This window comes from Aotus nancymaae, unplaced genomic scaffold (assembly GCF_030222135.1).
Source record: "Aotus nancymaae isolate 86718 unplaced genomic scaffold, 86718_ANA_hifiasm-v0.15.2.pri h1tg000007l, whole genome shotgun sequence".
NCBI lineage: Eukaryota > Metazoa > Chordata > Mammalia > Primates > Aotidae > Aotus > Aotus nancymaae.
The window spans coordinates 23,260,921-23,279,831 of NW_026988418.1; the positions used below are offsets into that span (position 1 = coordinate 23,260,921).

The 18,911-nt window shown below is 39.0% G+C and overlaps 1 protein-coding gene across 1 annotated transcript in view; it reads right to left on the minus strand.

The window, feature by feature from the left end:
* CUNH1orf87 (chromosome unknown C1orf87 homolog) overlaps nucleotides 1–18,911 on the minus strand; it is an 81,007-nt gene that overhangs the window by 26,344 nt on the left and 35,752 nt on the right. The window contains exons 6-7 of the mRNA XM_012442468.2: nucleotides 16,740–16,905; nucleotides 8,994–9,091 (exon numbers count right to left, since the gene is read on the minus strand). Coding sequence (XP_012297891.2) covers nucleotides 8,994–9,091; nucleotides 16,740–16,905 — 264 coding nt within the window. The remainder of the gene's footprint in view (nucleotides 1–8,993; nucleotides 9,092–16,739; nucleotides 16,906–18,911) is intronic.

Below are 18,911 nucleotides of genomic sequence, written 5' to 3' on the forward strand. Positions count from 1 at the left end.
ATAACTATTTCATGGGAAAGTTGCAAGAATTAAAAGAGTTAATATTTATAAAGTACTTATCATTTTCTGGAAGAGAAAAGATAGCAGGTCTAATTTCTAAGGCACAGCCAATGGGCAGATCTATAGCACTTCTCTAGTACCTTGCTACCTAACACATTTCCTATTTCCTTTAAAAGTAATTGCTGAATCAAACACCTCATATTTCCTTTATCTTCTAAAATCCTCTGGTTGTTCCTGGGATTAGCAAAACCAGTCTTTTTCAACTTAATTACACTCTCAATGATGGGCCAGATGTGTATGATAAGTCCTACTTGTGGCTGTGTCAATTGCTCCCCTCTATTCATGAAGCTTCCATAGCAGCTTTATTATTTATCCCTTCCCCCAACACAATTTGGCTTGTGTGCATGTGTTTTAAACTGGTTCGAAGCATTTAATTTTGCCAATACAATTTTAGAGCATTAGTTTGTCTCCTGTTCTCTCTCTGCCCTCCTTAATTACCATTTATTGCAAAGTCACACAGAAACATTAAATGCTAATTCTGATTTACATGTTCCTGGCCAAGAACACGGATAATAATTTCCATCCAACAGAACCTGAACTCATTTTACATAAGGGTGATTCAGAGTAGAGATTTGAAATCGTAATCAAGTCTTTCTCAAAATCGCCTTACCCTGGCAGTCATTCACTAATGTCTCTGCTAATTGGTAGGCAAATGGCAAAAAAACAAATCTCAATGTTAAAAAATAACAACGACTTTGTAACAGGGTTTGTGAAATTGCTCCTCTTGTCAGCTCTTACAACATGATAGTTTAAGGAGGAAACACAACTCATTTTATTTGGTTAGATGGTGCTAATCCCACATCACCATAATCTCTCCTGATGTTTTATTGATTCTAAAGGACATTTAGTCAGGAAGCAGCTCAGCACTAGAATCCTGCTAATTAGCAAGCAGCCACATTCCAAATGGGTTCCCAATTGAACAGCAGATTAATGGACAATATGTACTAAAATAATGATTCGTGCATTCAGCTTCTAAAATGTGTGTCTAAATTGCATCTTTAATCTCTTAAGGATATAGGTTTGCATACAAAGCCCTTAACAAAATGGATTTGATTCAACAAAGCAAGCTTTAGCCAATGACTGTTTAGGGATGAAACAGGTTTATTTCTTGTAAATGCAATTCTTTTTTAGTTCTTACGGTTTTGATATCCTTGAACATTTAAAGGTCAAAGACAGGTGAATAAAGAAATCTGTGTGCTTCTCTGATCTGCACAAAAACAGTGAGAAACTCAGAGTGTTGATAGGATAAGTAGCCTAACCTTATTTGCTCCCCATTTTCTCTTGGTCTCATATTTCTGATTCTTAGGATCTTGGTTCTGGATCTCAATTTTTAATCAACAAGTATCTATTGAGTCTCTACTATGTATAGGTATAATGTGAGCTTTGATACTTGCTTTTTCTTCCTTTAGATTGGTGCTATTTTGGGATTCTTAATTTTAGTCTTATAATTTTCTACTCAGCTCTTAGCTCAGTTTTCTGCATTTCCAGCTTAACCACCCCTCTCACCTTCATCAAACCACCCCCAAGATTTTAAAGAAGGCAGACTCTCAAGTCCAAAGCTGGAACAGTGGAAATTCATTGGCTAAGCTCAATATCATAACCTCATTATTCATATGTTCATTGATTGATGTGCCCCAAAACTTTTATCCTTTGTTTTTCTGTATTGCTCTTATCACCATGTGACATGCCATATATTCTAACTTATTTATTATTCATCTTCCCCATTAGAATATAAGTTTTATGAGGAAAGGGGTTTTGTTTTAGTCATATCTATATTCCTAGTATGTAAGAGTAGTGCCTGGTATATAGTAGGCACCCAGTGAATGCTTGCTAAATAAATGAATAAGTAAATCCCTCAGACATTTACTGTGCACCTATCATGTGCCAATGGTGGAGTTTGCCTCTGTGTCCCACCCAAATCTCATGTCAAATTGTATTCCCCATGTGTTGAAGGAGGGACCGGGTGGCAGGTGATTGGATCATGGGGGCAGATATCCCCCATGTTGTTCTCTTCATAGTTTTCACAAGATCTGATGGTTTAAAAGTGGCACATCCTTCTTCACTGACTCTCTGTTTCTCCTGCTTTGCTTTGGTAAGATATGCTTGCTTTCCCTTTGCTTTTTGCCATGATTCTAAGTTTCCTGTGGCCTCTCAGCCATCCTTCCTGTTAACGCTGTAAATCTGTAAGTCAATTAAACCTCTTTTCTTCTAAATTACCCAGTCTCAGGTAGCTCCTTACAGCAATGTAAAAATAGACTGATACAGAAAATTGGTACCAGGAGACTGGGGGCACTGCTATAAAGATACCTGAAAATGTGGAAGTGACTTTGGACCTGGGTAACGGGCAGAGGTTGGAACATTTTCAAAGGCTCAGAAGAAGACAGGAAGATGTGAGGAAAAGTTTGGAACTTCCTAGAGATTTGTTGGATGGTTTGATTGAAATGCTGACAGTGATATGGACAACGACATCCAGGCTGAGGTGTTCTCCAATGAGGACAAGGTCACTCTTTCTATGCTTTAGCAAAGAGACTGACAGCATTTTGCTCCTGCCTGAGAGATCTGTGGAACTTTGAACTTGAGAGAGATAATTTAGGATATCTGGCAGAAGAAATTTCTAAGCAGCAGAGCATTCAAGATGTGACCTGGCTGTTTCTAGAAGTGTAGTCATGAGCATTTGCAAATAGATGGTCTAAAATAGCAGTTTATGTTTAAAAGGGAAGTAGAGCATAAAAGTTTGGAAAATGCGTAGTCTAACTATAAGGTAGAAAGGAAAAGCATATTTTCTGGGGAGAAAGTCAAGCTGGCTGCAGAAATTTGCATAAGTGATGAGGAGCTATATATTAATAGCCAAGAGAATGCAGAAAATGTCTTCAGGGCATTTGAGAGATCTTCTTGGCAGTCCCTCCCATTACAGGCCTGGAGGCTTAGGAGGAAAACATGGTTTCATGGGCCAGGCCCAGGGCTCCACTGTTCTGTGCAGCCTCAGGACATGGTGCCTGCTCTAGCTGTGGCTAAAAGGGACCAAGGTACAGCTCAAGCCATGGCTTCAGAGGATGCAAACCCCAAGCCTTGGTAGCTTCCATGGGGTGTTAGACCTGTGGATGTGCAGAGAAGGCAAGAGTTTGGGAGTCTTTGCCTAGATTTCAGAGGATGTATGGAAATGCCTGGCTGTTCAGGCAGAAATCTGCTGCAGGGGTGAAGCCCTCATGGAGAACCTCTACTAAGGCAGTAGAGTGGGGAAATGTAGGATTGGAGCCCTAGTACAGAGTCCCCAGTACGGCATTACCTAGTGGAGTTGTGAAAAGAGGGCTATAATCCTCCAGACCCCAGAATGGTAGATCCATTGACAGCTTGCAACAATGTGCCTGGAAAAGCCACAGGCATTCAATGCAAGCCTGTGAAACCAGCCAAAGAGCTGTATGCTGAAGAACCAGAGGGGCAGAGCTGTCCAAGGCCTTAAGAGCCCATCCCTTGCATCAGCATGCTCTGAATGTGAGACATAGAGTCAAAAGAAATTATTGTGGAGTTATAAGATTTAATGACTGCCCTGCTTAGTTTTCGACTTGCATGGGGCCTGTAGCTCCTTTGTTTTGGCCAATTTCTCCCTTTTGGAATGGGAGCATTTACCCAATTCCTATATCCCTATGTATCTTGGAAGAAACTAACTTGTTTTTGATTGTACAGGCTCACAGGTAGAAGGGATTTACCTTGTCTCAGATGAGACATTGGACTTGGACTTTTGAGTTAATGCTGGAATGAGTTAAGACTTTGGGGGACTGTTGGGAAGGCTTGGTTCATTTTGAAATGTAAAAAGAACATAAGATTTGGGAGGGCCTGGGGGCAGAATGATATTATTTCTTTCTGCGTCACCACCCAAGTCTCATGTCAAATTGTAAACCCTATGTATTGAAGGAAGAAACTGGTGCGAGGTGATTGGATCATGAGGGCAGATTTCCCCCATGCTGTTCTGGTGATGGTGAGTGAGTTCTCATGAGGTCTGATGGTTTAAAACTGTGGCACTTCCCCCCTCACTTCTCTCTCTCTCTCTCCTACATTGCCACAATAAGACCTGTTTGGTTCCCCTTTGCCTTCCACCATGATTGTAAGTTTCCCGAGGCTTCCCAGCCATGGTTACTGTACAGTCTGCAGAACTGTGAGTCAATTAATTATTTTCTTTGGAAATTACCCAGTCTTAGATAGTTTCTTATAGCAGTGTGAGAACAGACTAATACAGCCAAGTACTAGACTAGATGTTGGAAATACAGTATGAGTAAATAGTCGTGCCCCTTGCTAGCATGAAGATCACTATGCAGACATTAAACTAACAAATCACACAAATACACACATAATGACAAACAGTGATAAGTGTTAGCAAATAAAATGACAGGGTCCCATCATAGAGTATAGCACAAGAAACCTGATTTTGATGAGGTGAGTAAGAAAGGTCTTCTTCAAGTTGCTCATGAGATAAAGACTGGGAAGAATTTATGTATCTGCCTCCCTGAGAATATTTTGAGAAATTGTCCCTGTAATTCAGTTCAAGTCAATGTATCCCCAACCTCCAATGCAGTTGAAGTCAATAAATATTTATTGAGAACGTACTATGTGCCAGGCACTGCTCTAGACACTTCGGATACATCAATGAATAAAACAAAAACCCTGCCTTCCCCACGGCACTGTTGTCTACCGGGTAGATACAGATATTAGCTATATACGTGATAAATCAGTAAGTTACCTAATTCATTAGAGGTTGATAAGTGTATAAAAGAAAACAAAAGGAGAGTAGCTTAAGGGGAACAAAAGATGGGGACCACAGCTTTAAATAGGATTGTTAGTGTAGGCCTCATTGACAGGAGATATTTGAGCAAACACTTGAAGAAGGTGAGGGAGTTAGCATAAGGATATCTGTGGGAAGAGCTTTCAAGGCAGAGGGAATATTCAAAGTATAGGAGCTAAGGAGAATGTCTGCATGGTGTGTTTGAGGAAGACAAGAGGCATGGTGTAACTGGAACAGATTAGGGAAAGGAAGTTTTAGATGGAGCCAGAGAAGTGATGGGGAGCTTGTGTAGAGAACTTTTTTTTTTTTTCTTTTTTTTTTTTTTGCCTTCTACGTGTAATAACATCCGCTTGCAGTGTTTTGAGCAGAGCAATCATGTGAACTCTTTTAGGTGTGTTAATAGAGTACAATAGCTGACGAAGTGAGGATAAACTAGGTATAAGAGTAGAAATGGAGTTCAATTAGGAGACTAGTACAGGAATCCAGGAGAAGAAAATGGATGGGTGTAGTTAAGTAACAATAGAGGGGGTAACGGGGGACCAGATTCTGGATATGAGTTGATTTCCTAATTAAATAAATTAAATCAATAATTAATAATCTTTCAAAACAGAAAGTACCAGGGCCAGTTGGGTTCACTGGTATTTTCTACTAAAAATTTAAGAAAGAAATTAAAGTAGTTTTCCCTTATCCACAGGGTATATATTCCAAGACCCATTGTGGATGCCTGAAACCACAGCTACTACTGAAGCCTATTTATCCTATGCACAAATTTCTTTTCCCTTCTTTACAATTGCAGAAATAGATTTGTTCTTAATGTAGATCTTAGCAACCTCAGCATACAACTTTTTCCTCATTGAGAGCTTTCACCATTTCACTTAATAAAGTACTTTACAGTTTATCTTTAGCATACCCAAGTTGCCAGCATTACTACTTTTTTGCTTTGAGGCCATTAATGAGCAATATAAGAATTACTTGAACACAAGCACTGTGATACCATGACAGTCAATCTGATGCCCAAGACAGCTACTGGGTAACATGGGGGTAGCATATACAGCATGGATATGTTGGATGAAGGAATGACTAATATCCCAGGCAGAACCAAGCAGGACACCATAAGATTTCTTCATGTTACTCTAAACGATGCACAACTTAAAAGTTATAAATTGCTTATTTCTGGAATTTTCCACTTAATATTTTCAGACCACAGGTAACTGAAGTCATGGAAAATGAAACCACAGAAAGTGGAAGACTACTGTCATTTGTCTTTTTCTCTGTGAACTTTTAAGGTTTTTTCTTTACCACTGAGTTAAGCAATTTGATTACAATGAACTTTTGCATGGATTATTTCAAATTTCTTGTGTCCGAAGTTCATCGAGATCCTTGGGTCCATGTCTTTACAGTTTTCTCCAAATTTGAAAATCTTGCAGCTATTATTTGTTCAACATACTTTTCTTCCCTTCATACCTCTCTTCCTTTTCTGAGACTCCAATTTCCCATGTATTAGGCTGCTGGTGTCACAGGCTCAATGATACTCAGTTAGTTTTTCTTTAATTTTTTCATACTGAGTTTTATTTTAGATACTGTCTATATCTATGTCATAAAACCCACTTATTTGTTATTGTGTGTTTTATATTTCATTGCTTCCATCATTTTTTCCTTTAGGTACTGTATTTTAAAAATAAACCTTATTTTTAGAGTAGTTTTAGATTTTACATCAAAACATTAAAGATAGTACAGAGAATTCCACATACTTCATATTTGGTTTCCCTTTTTGTCAGTATCTTACATTAGTATGATACTATTGCTACAATTAATGGGCAAATATTGACACATTATGATTAACTGAAGTCCAAAATTCCAACATCCTTAGTTTTTACCTAATATTCCCTTTCTGTTTCTGATTCCCTCCAGGCTAAACCATTACATTTAGTCTTCATGTCTTCTTATGTTCTTGTTGGCTGGGGCAGTTTCTCAGATATTCCTCATTTTTAATGGCCTTCATAATTTTGTGGAGCACTGGCTAGGCATTGTGTAGAATGTCCCTCTGTTGCGAACTGTTTAGTGTTTTTCACATTATTACATGTATTTTTTATCTTCAGAAGTCCTATTTGGATTTTTAAAATCTTCCATGTCTTTCATTATGTTCATGTTTTCCTATGCCTTCTGGAACATGTGAAGTATATTTATAAGTGCTCTGTTAACATGCTTGTTTACTAATTGTATTGTATGTGTTGTTTAGGAATCTGCTTCTAATAATTGATTTTTCTCTGAATAATAGGTCCTACTTGTAAGGCTGGTTGCCTCGCTGGGAGCATGGATGCACACCGCCCCCCTCTTGCAGGGAGCTCAGACGCTCCCCCCTCCCTCGCCAGGAGCTCAGACACACCCCCTTCCCTCGCTGGGAGCTCGGATGCATCCCCTTCCTTCGTGGGGAGCTTGGATGCACCCCCTCCCTCGCCGGGAGCTCGGACACATCCCCTTCCCTGGCAGAGAGCTCGGACACACCCCCTTCCCTCTCTGGGAGCTCAGACACACCCCCTTCCCTCTCCGGGAGCTGGGACACACTCCCTCTTCACTGGGAGCCCGGAAAAAAGCTTCACCAGGACCTATCCAATACCATTTTGTCCCATCAGGACCCCACTCCCTGCCTACCATTTTGTCCCATCCGGCCCCTACTCCCCGCCATTTTTTACCATCTGGGCCCCACTCACCTTGAGCACAACCAATCAAATGCCTTCACTCCCTATAAAACCCCACGTCTAAGAGGAGTCCGCGCGACTTCTCCGGGACCCTCCTGTCGGACCGCAGAACCTCACCCAGGAGCCTAAATAAATTCCTTCGCATTGGATTTCTTTTGTGCTGTCCTCAGTTTCTTCCCTTTTATCCTTGGCGACAACAGACCTTACACTACTTTTCCTCCTTCTTTTTGTGCTTTGCAATTTTTGAATACATTTTAGAAATTGTGATGTTTATATTGTTGATTGTTCAATATTTTCTATTCTTTTGAAATTGGGGAGCTTTGTTCTTAGATGTAATTAAATTGCTCAAAAACATTTTGATCATTTTCAAGCTTTGTTAGAGTTTTAAGATTTGTTGAGTTTGTCTGGGGTAATTTGGCCCCATCATTACAATGCTGTACGTTTTTAAGGTTTCTACTCAATACCACATGTGTTACGAGATTTTCCTCAGCAGCTGTGGAAACATGAAGTATTCCCAATCCCATGTAAGATCTAATAATGTTTCTACCTCATTTTGCTAGGATGTTACTTTCCCTGGCCTTGGGTAGTTGCCTCAAATGAATGTATCAGCCAGCACTCACATGAAGATTTAGGGGTAACTCTTGGAAATCTCCAGCGAGGACTCCCTGGGGATTTCTTGCTTCTCTACTCCTCTGTACTTTATTTTAGCCTTTTTGACCTCCTTGAACTTGAAACTCTGTCCCGTTAACTCAGGGAGAATGTTGGGCTCTGCTTGAATTCCCCCTTCCTATGCAATAAGGCTCACTTGTTTTGTTTTTCTTCTCCCAGAAGTCATTGTTTTGTGCTGCTTGCTGTTCGATGTCTGAGAATCTTCATATATTTTGTCCTATTTTTAGTTGTTCAAGGTGGAATGGTAAATCTAGTCCCTGATAGGCGTAGGTTGTAAGTGGAAGTTTCCTGCTTTTTCTATGGCAAGAAGACCCTTTGATCTCAGTAAAAGCAAACATTCTTAACTTATCAAGCGATGAAATTGATTGTTTCACACATAGAACTCCTACTCTAAAGACAGACCTATGTGTTTGGTATCCTAACAGAAGACCAAGTGAATATAATGTTGAGGCTGCTATCACAAAATATCATCACTAGGTAGGAGTCTAGAAAATCCAAGATGAAGGTGCTGGCAGGTTAAGTTCTTGGTGAGGGCCCTCTTCCTGTCTTACAGACGTCTACCTTTTGTATCCTCATATGGCAGAGACAGGACGCCCTCATATCTGTTCCTCTAGTTACAAAGACAATAATTTCATCATAGGGGTTTCACCTTTATGACTTAATCTAAACTTAATCACCTCCCAAAGGCAGTCTCAAAATGCCATCATATTTGGGGTTGAGGCTTCACCATATCATTTGGGAAGGGGTGGTAGATACAAATATTCAGTTCTTAACAGAAGTTCACTTACTTTATTTCATTTTGGTAGCCCAAATCTTGATGGCTAAGCAATGTTTCCAGCAGGCTCAGGGGTAGATATAATCCATGCTTCCCACATATAGCCCTGACCTGCAAGTTAAAAAACAAAATTGATGTTTCAATAGAATACAATTAGTATTTAAGTTTTTCTCATAATTAGAACTTATATGATTTTGTTAAAGAATTACTCTCCAGGAGTACTTTCTACTATTGAGAGATCCTTCAGGATATTATTTAGGGTAAGAATGTCCAACTAATACTTACCAGCAAGTTTTTATTCAGTTGAGACAGAAGTATACTTCATTACTCAGAAGGCACTGGGTTTTGAAATTCTGAACTTATGTTTTTATCAGCCATGGAATGGATAGTCAATGCCTATGAATTATACATACTTCATTATGCAGATAAATTGCTAAATGTTTTTGTATCATCCATTTTGATTTGGAAAACAAGCTTGTTGTAGTAGTGGTATTAATATTACTATCTACATTTTATATATGAGGAAACAAAGACTTGGAGAGATTAAGTATTTTCTTAATGTCACATAGCTAATAAGTTATAGAACTTAGTTTAGAAAGCAGATGTTCAGATAAATATTTGTTGAATGAATGAATGAGGTGTAATTGAAGTTTCTGAAGTTCATAATATGTTTGAAATCTTGTTCTGAACTAGAGTACACTAGTTCAGTTCTCAGGTTGGTGGGTAAGTGACATTTAGACTCAAATATTTCAAACTTTTAGGGTGTGGTAACTTTTGTTGTATATTTAGAACAATGGTTAAACATATAACAATAGAATCAAGCAAATCTTATTTGAACACCACATCTGCTGCCTGTGATATCTCTGACCTTGGGAAGTTACTTAACCTTTTTATGTCCTACAACTTCATTTACTAAACGAGACTAGTACTTTCTACTTCCCAGGATTCTGTGAGGATTGATGATAAAATTAGCATTTAGAATAGTGCCAGGCTCTTAGTAGGCAGTTGATTAATATTTGATGAAATGAAGAAAAGACAGAGGGAGGAGAGAGGAAACAGAAGGAGAGAGAAGAAAGAAGAGAGAAGAGGGGAGAGTAGAGAAGAAGTGAAATAGAGGAATGAAAGAAGGAAGAAGAGAGGAAACAAGGGAGGGAGAGAGAGAGGTAGGGGGTTATCAAGGAAGGAAAGAAGGAAGGGGAGAAGGAAGGGAAAAAAAGGTAGAGTTTAGTGTTTGGACTATTTACATTAAATTAGACATTCCTAATAATAACTATGTAAGTAAATAAATATATAAATAAATAATAGCAGTTACTAAATAGTTATTTAGTCCAAATATAACTACAGTTGAACATCCTTAATCCAAAAATCCAAAATCTGAAACTTTTTGAATGCTGACAGGACATCACAAGTGCAGAATTCCACACATTAGTACTTAACACAAACCTTGTTTCATGCACAAAATTATTACAATTATTATATAAAATTACCTCCAGGCTATGTGTATAAGTGATATATGAGACATAAGTGAACTTCGTGTTTAGATTTGAAGTCCTGTCCCCAAGATATCTCATTATGTATATGTAACTATCCAAAATCCAACAAAAAATTCAAAACCCAAACCACTTCTGCTCCCAAATATTTCAGACAAGAGATACTTGACTTTTATTTTCAGTCACTGTTCTAGTGCCTGTATTAAGCCTGTCATTTATATTGATGCTTCAACCTTCGTGGGGCTTTGTTGACCTTGGAGAGTCCGCCCTTCCTAAAGTGTGCCTTTCATCAGCTAAGCAACTTATCCAAAGCCCCGTACCCAAACTGTCTCCTTTATGGATGGTCTCATAGAGCCACTATTTCCCTGCTGCAACCCCTCTGGGGCCAGGTACAAAGCCTGCTGGTTATGCAAGCTAGCCAATCCTAAGCCTGCTTATCCTGCTCTGTTCATTCCTTCCCAAAAACCCACAAAAGAGTATCATGCCCACATTCCCCTCACTCTCTCTGCCTTCTGACAGAACTTGGTGCTTCCTCTGGCTCTGTGTGGTGTGGTGTGCCCTCTCCTCTCAGCAACCATGAGAAACAAACTATGTTTTTGGTAGCAATCATCTCATCTCCTGATCTGTTGGTCTCACCATACCTGAATAATCATAAAAATGACATTTTAAAATGACAACAAAAAGCTCATCTTCATTTGTCTTTATGAAAAGAAAGACAAACAATCTGGGTTTGAAACTTGCATATTCCTATGTATAGAGGAGAAATCTCAGGGAAGCTTAAAAGAGGAAAAAAAAGATTGATTCGAAACATGAAAAAATGAATAGAGTTTGCTAGAAGAATAAGGAGTTGGGGGCATTCCAGGCAGAGGAAAACCATGTGTAAATAATGGGTGAGACAGAGCACGGTGCTTTTCAGAAGGAGCATATATTTTGACGTTATCCATTCTGCCATCATATACCTTTTCAGGCTGGGCAGCAATTATCTGTTATTTGTTGAGTATTTCTACAAGGCAGTAGCTTACTCAGGGCTGGGATTGGGTTTCATTCATTTTCTTTCACCATTGCCTAGCACAGTATTGAAAAACAAAGGCTCAATAATTATTGAATAAATGTATATATGGGTAAATGAGGGCATGAACGCATGAGTTGAATTCACTGCAGAGTGAAGTGTGCATGAGTGGAGGCTAGCAAAAAATAAAGTTCAAGAGTCAGATTGGTCACACTATGCCATTTTACTCTATAAATAAGTACTGCACTATCTTCATGATTAGAGCATATTGACGTATTTTTAAACATCAATATTAAGAGATTATTCTAAAAACAGATCACTTACTTCTGGCAACATTGAGTTTTGCTTTAGGCTAAAATGAACAGCATGTTAGAAATAGTACATCAGGGTTCCTAGAAGCAGACTGATTGATAGCTGCTAAGAACTGACTGCTGCCAGTTAGAGAGGCGCAACAGAAACGCCTACCAGAAAATCACAGCAGTTCCATGTTAATCACGACTATTATTAAAATCCTTTAAAACATCAATATTCATAATGATGACCCTTGGTAAGAAAATGTTTCTATGTAGTTTCTTCTGTTTAATAAGGAAATGTTTTTAATCAGAAGTAAAATATCTGTTATTAAAGATAACATGTGAAGTAAATATTCATTTCCCCAAAATCGTCCTTGAAAGAGCGGTGTGTACTGTCTCAGCTCCCTCTTTTCCCACAGGAAGCTTCATTTGCATTTTATCCCTTCATTCTGTTTAAACTCTGTTTACCAAGTTACTAACAACCTCCGTGGTTTTAAATTTAGTGATTACTTTTCAATCTTATTTATAGACGATCTCGTTGCAGTTTGGGACATGGCCAATCGTGCCAACCTTCTCCAAACTCTCTTTGTTTCGTTTTGTGTTTTTGAGCACTCACATGCCTCCTTCGATTGTTTTGAATTTTCTTTGTTGGCTTCTCTTTGTTTACCTACTCCTTGGCAATTGAGTGCTCTCCTCAGTCTTCCATTCTCACTTGCCATTACATCATTGGTTAATCTTAACTACTATGAATTCCACTCCATATTTAAAAGTTTTAAATCACTATTCAGTTTTCACCTCTCTACAAGATCAACATGTTCAAAACTGAACTCATCACTCCTTTGTCTACCTCTCTCAATTTACAACTTTTCTGTTTCCTATTTCCGAGAACGACACCACTATCCATTAAGTTGCCAAAGCCAGAACCTTGGAAGTCATTCTCGATTTCTCTTAAGCCAGGGCCCATATCCAATTAGTCATCGAGACTTTCTTTTCTACCTCCTTGGTGTCTCTATCCCTCCTGTTCCTGCCTTGGCTTAAACCCTCATAATTTCTTTCCTGGATTATTAAAACAGCCTTCTAAAAGATTTCTCTGCCCCTGGTTTTGCCTGCTTCTAATCAATTCTCCAAATTCGATTGGAATGCTCTTTTTTTCCCATTGAATCTGATCATATTATTTATTTGTTTAATATCCTTTGATGATTCCTTTGGATCTTTAGGATGAAATTCACACTTCTTAGAAAGACCCTTAATAAACTGGCTCCTAGTTTCCATTCTAAAGTTGACTTGAGCAGGACTTATAGTTCCCTGATTTAGCCAAGCTTTCATGTCAGTGCTTTCACATTGAGACTTTTACCCAGAACACTTTTATCATCTCTTCCCCTGTCCTCCCATTTTTTGTTTGTTTTTGTTTTTTGTTTTGTTTTTGAGATGGAGTCTCACTCTGTCACCCAGGTGGGCGTGCAGTAGCAGGATCTTGGCTCACTGCAAACTCTGCCTCCTAGGTTCATGATTCTCCTGCCTCAGCCTCCCGAGTAGCTGGGACCACAGTTGTGCACCACCACGCTCAGCTAATTTTTTTATTTTTAGTAGAGACAGTGTTTTACCATATGTTGGCCAGGATGGTCTCAATCTCTTGACCTCATGATCTGCCTGCCCTGGCCTCCCAAAGTGCTGGGATTACAGGAGTGAGCCACCGTGCCCGGCCCCCTGTCTCCCCATTCTTTGCCAAACTTGCCTGTCCTTTAAGAGTCAGTGTTTGCATCATCTCCCTTGGAGAGCTTTCAGGTGAGGACACATTGGTGTTCCTTCTCTGTGTTCAAAGTTACTGCCTATCACACAGAATTGTGATGACGTGTTTAAAACATTGCCTTTCTCCTGAGCTCCTGGAGAATTCAGGAGCCAAAACCATAAAAGTCTGTTGTCCCCAGTGCCTGTCACAGTGCCCAGAACACACTGAGTGATTATTATGTCAAATGCAAGAATGGATTAAATATGCCATATTTATCAGAAAGGTGGCTGTGTCATTGAAAGAAGAGAAAGACTGAAAGTTAGTAAAAATATTTTTTTATACTTTTAAGGCAGAGTGTACAGTTATAGAAAATACTAAATATGAAAAAACAACCTGACAAACTACAGAAGGAGGTCTTTAGGTCCTGGTCAGCTTAAATACATGTCCTAGCTAGAGTCTTGTCACAATAATGAACTTGACCTTCGCCAACCCAGGCTTTGTCACTAAGGGGACTCCTTCTCAATAATAATGAAGAAGCTACATGAAAATGAAGATGAAAGAGCAATTAAAAAAGAAGGAGCTAGCTAGAACATAGCTAGCTTCTCCTGGGAGGCAGGCTTGGGAGCAGTTTGGAAGGGGTTTGTGCTGTGAAGCAGATAGAGAATGAGTTCAAATGGTGAAGAATATGGATTGTGTATAAAAGGGTTAAACTGAGCCTGCATGCATAGAATGTCTTAGGTTCTACAACTCTATTGAAGCTACACATGACTTAGGTAATGGTCAAGGAAGTTAAAAAATAAATGAATGTGTATCCACATTGCTTCAACAGTCCTGACAGAAACCATAATTGCATTGAAGGTATGCTAGAGGAACAGGATGAGTGAGTGCACAGAATGAAGATGACAGATACTTGATATGCTTCTATACTGATCTTTGTGAATGGTCAAATTCCACTGATTTTAGTGACAAGACCCACAGAAATCCTTTAAGACTGCATTTATTTATCTTGGGAGTTAAAGATGATCTGTGAATCCTCTGAAATGGTGGCTGTGTGGATGTGCTTTAAATTTTTTTTTATCTTCCTGGAGAGAGACTGGATAGCTTTCATATTCTATGATTCTCTCTCCTGTACCCAAAGAAAATTCAGAGCTACTGGTCAAAACAACCCTCTCCCTCACCCAAAAAAAAACCCTTTTAACTCAGACACAACCTTTCCTGGTCCACTGTGAAGTCCCGTGTTCAGGAGTAAGGGAATTGAGGTGTGACAGTGGCTGCTTCTTGCTTCCAATGTTCCTTGGGCCTCAATTTGCCTCATGATCTGGGGAAACAGAATTCTATTTAACATGCCTCCCAGAACTGTATTATACTCTGAGTGAGTTCCAGATGTCTTAAGAGATGCCAGATGGCTCACGAAAGGCAGACCAGCTTCAAGGAAAATGTACCCCATTTCCTTGGATTTGAACCACAAAGTTAAGCTTTCAGGGCCTGTTATCAGGAGAAGAACATTCAAGATTCAAGGTCTGCCCTGAAAACCAGACCTCAATGGGGCCATCATCACTTGACTGTGGGAATATTCTCCTTTCTTAGGCTGTTTGGAAGTAATACTCTCACCAAACACTGATTTTTTTTTTTTTTTTTTTTTTTAATGTAAGAAGGAAAGGAAGCATATTTAGTGAGGGCCTCGTAAATCAGATAATATGCTAAACGCCTTCACATATTTATTTTATTTAATCCTCACATAGACACAGGTGGTAGATATTTGGGACCCGGATTTGCCAGTGGAAAATCTGAGACTCATAGAGGTTTAGTAAATATATTTTGATTTTCAAGTTGTTTATGTTTCATTCTATGAGTATCATCTGAGAATATTCAAGCTTCACCATTGGGTTATGTGGTTTCTAATCTAAGAAAAAATTGCTGCTAAGAATTTTTAGACTAAGAGTCTATTTCTGTAGATCTTCTCACAAGCAAGTAAAGGCCATATGTGATGTGTGGACTCCCCTGCAATGCTCTATCTGTCTTCTCATGAAATATGCTTGCATGTATAATATTCAAACATACACACACACACACACACACACACACACACACAGTTTTGCCTTTGCATAGTTGATTTTAAATATGGAAGTTAAGAGAAAAATGCTTTTGTCCTAGAATAATAACCCATTTTCAGCATATTATGTGCTTTCTCCTTAGTAAACATCACCATTCTTTTAAATTCTCTGACTCCCTCAATTCTAACTTCTGTATACCTAGATGAAAGACATTTTCCAATTTTTCTAACAGGAAGTTTTTAGGCTACAATTTTCAACTCTTTCTAAGCTTCTGGAATTCTAACTCTTGTGTATTGGACATAATGGACTCATCCAGATATCCTTTACCTAATGAAGTGCCATTTCTGGCTCTCAGTTTTCATAACTCTTCTTAACTTTGAATCCTGGCCCTGCCACTTGTTATCTGTGACTCTTGGGTGATTTAATTGGCCTCTTTAAGTCTAGTTTTAAAAATTTATTAAGTGGGTATTATAAGGGTTACCTAGATTTTGTAGCATTTTGTACAGAATTAACATTGTAAGTGTTACATGAGATAATGTAAGCAAAGCGTTTAGCACAGCCCTTGGCACTTAGTAAAAGTGTAGTGGTGATGAGGTGTTGCTAATAGAGTTACAGTAGTGGTGGTAATTATTTTACCTGTATCCAAAGTAGCCTTATGACGGGGTTTATTTGGCTGCAGAAGTTCCATGAATTAATATGGTTCTGAATTCTCTTCCATGAAGCACACCTTCACTGCTAATTAATGCTCCGAAACAGCATGATAACCTGTATCAGCAGTAAATTACATTGGTCCCTAAAATTTTGTTTTCCTAAGGAATGGGACACACCACATGCTGTTCTCATTGGAAGCCAGGAAAGAGTGTGAGAAATAAACACTTGGCCTTGAAAAAATAGTTGCTTTCCATTATGAAATGTTATTTGGATGTTGTCATATTCTCTATTATTAACATAAAACAAAACCCACTATAAGTAATTTCTGCATCCATTTCACAATTCCTGTACATTTCACAATTTGTCAGCCTTGTTTTTCTTTTCTGCCTTGTTTTTCTCAGGCAAAGAAAACAAACAATGTGTAATGTAATCCACAGGCAGAATACAGATCAGCCCTGTGCCTTATTACTATAGACCCAATGCCCTGAAGTATCCTTTATAGAGGAACAAATCTGAAATTGAATTTTGGTTACCCTAGGTGGAGGGAGGCAGCCAGAGAATGAGCGATCTTCTTTTCGAAAACTCAGATTGAGATTGTCTATGTTGAGTTTGCCATTGGTTGTCCTTAGTGCCATCTTCAAAATCTCCAACAGACTCCTGTTTACTTCTGTCTGTGTGCTGGAGTGTTGAGGTGGAGTGCTGATTGAAGGGGAAAGGGAGAAGGCTATGAAAGGATGATCCACTCAAAGCAGCTGCATGCTTTCCTATTACATCTCTCAACTTTGCTACACACTGTGAAACCAGAGAGCCCATCCACGAAGGCCTTCTCAGTCTTGGGAACCTGGTCGTGAGGGTGCATGCAGACATTTCACAGTTTAACTCAAACCTGCTCCGTCTGAGTGAGCTCTATCATCTCTTTTCCAAGAGGCAGCAGCAAATCTGTCTACAACAAAGGCCAAAATTCTTAATCTATCTTTGTAACTTTTTTTTCTAGGTTGAGACAGAAAATAAGTAATCGTAGTAATTTACTTTAGCTGCTTGATTTTATTTTTCTTCAACTCAGATAATTACTGATGGCAAATGAAATCCTAAACTGCTCATTGCCACAAGCAAAGCAAAGAAGATTCCACCAGATCCCCATACTAAGGGAATCTAGTTCCCTTGGAGGAAATCCTGAACCAGCTGAATATCCTGCATTAATCTTGACTCTGCTCCTTATATCTGAAAACCCAGAAATGTTTGGGAGTAATTATTTACTTACAGTTTGGTATGCGAATGTGCATAATTATTAAGATGATCTATCTAACTGACTATTGTCATTTTAAATAATAGTTGAAAAACAACAGAGTGAGATGTTATAGTCATTGATTTTATGAAACTGATTTGATACATTTACTCACTAACAGCCAAAGGTATTTGTTCCTCCAGATCCAGGTGGACTATTGCCTCCTCTGTGAAGCTTTTCCTGTTTTCCATTGTCTCAAGTTAAACACCAAGTTCCCTAGAGGGACAGTCCATGACATTGCCCAACTTCTACCCATCTAAATTGGGTTTCTTTCAGTGGTATACTGGTAAATCTTTAATAATCAGCTCCACAAGATAAAGCCCTAATTTGTTGCATTACTGATTTCCCTGGTGTAAATACTCCCACCATGGCTGATTTCAGGCTACCACCGTGCATCGCTGAATGAGGAGTTGCGAAGAGGTGTGCATCATCGGCCCTCATGTCTGGCTCCTGCACACCCCTGATTGATACACTTGTTCATAATGCCTTGTTCTTTTCCTTAATAGATATTCTTCAACTTGCAGTCACATCTCTATTTCCTTATTTTTTTCAAGTCTGACTTCCCTAGTAGTCTGCTCTAAGAGGTCAAGTCTGTTTTGTTCCTTACTGTTTCCTAGGGATCTTGTACATACTGGAATTGATTCATTTCAGATGTATATAACTTTGTCTAAAGGTCATATTATTTTCTTTTCTTTCTTTTTTTTTTTTTGCTCTGTGACTGTCATACAAGCTTTGGCTCCAAATTATACTATTATGAACTACTTAATAATACATATTTTCCAAAAGTTTGGTACAGAGAAGAAATAGTGGACATATGTCTTTATTTTGGTCACCAACTTTTGCATGTGCACTCACCTATCCAAAAATTTCCCCAGCTCATGAGATGGTCCACCTCTCACTATGGCAGAGGAGAATGCCAATTATTTGCTTTACCAGGCTATCTTTGCTGCAAGGGCACATAACCCAAACACTGCCAATCAGATGTCTCTGTTCCAGATCTGAATCATAAGTCTCCCTTCCTCTTTTCTTGCAAGGACAGTTTCTGGGGATAGGAATTCATGAAGCTTTGGTCCCTAGCTCAGTACACTGAGTACTGAATAGGCAGGTGTTGTATGGAACCCATTTACTGCAGCTGCTAGGGTTTCTTAGAAGGCCTGTTGGCAGGAATTTGTTTCATCTGGTCCAATTTAGGAGATGAGAGCTGTTGCTACCCCTGCTGCCACTGGCAATGCTGGAACCATTTAAAACATCACAGAGCTACCCTATTAGAGGCTCTACCTGACAGAACATGGGAAGGGGATTTTCCTGATCTAGACATTAATTAATGAAGGGCCTGGCTTTATTACAGGACATCAGTTGTGCATTTCTACAAATATTCTGTATAGTTTTTATAAAGCAGCACGTTCTCTGATGAGCTCAA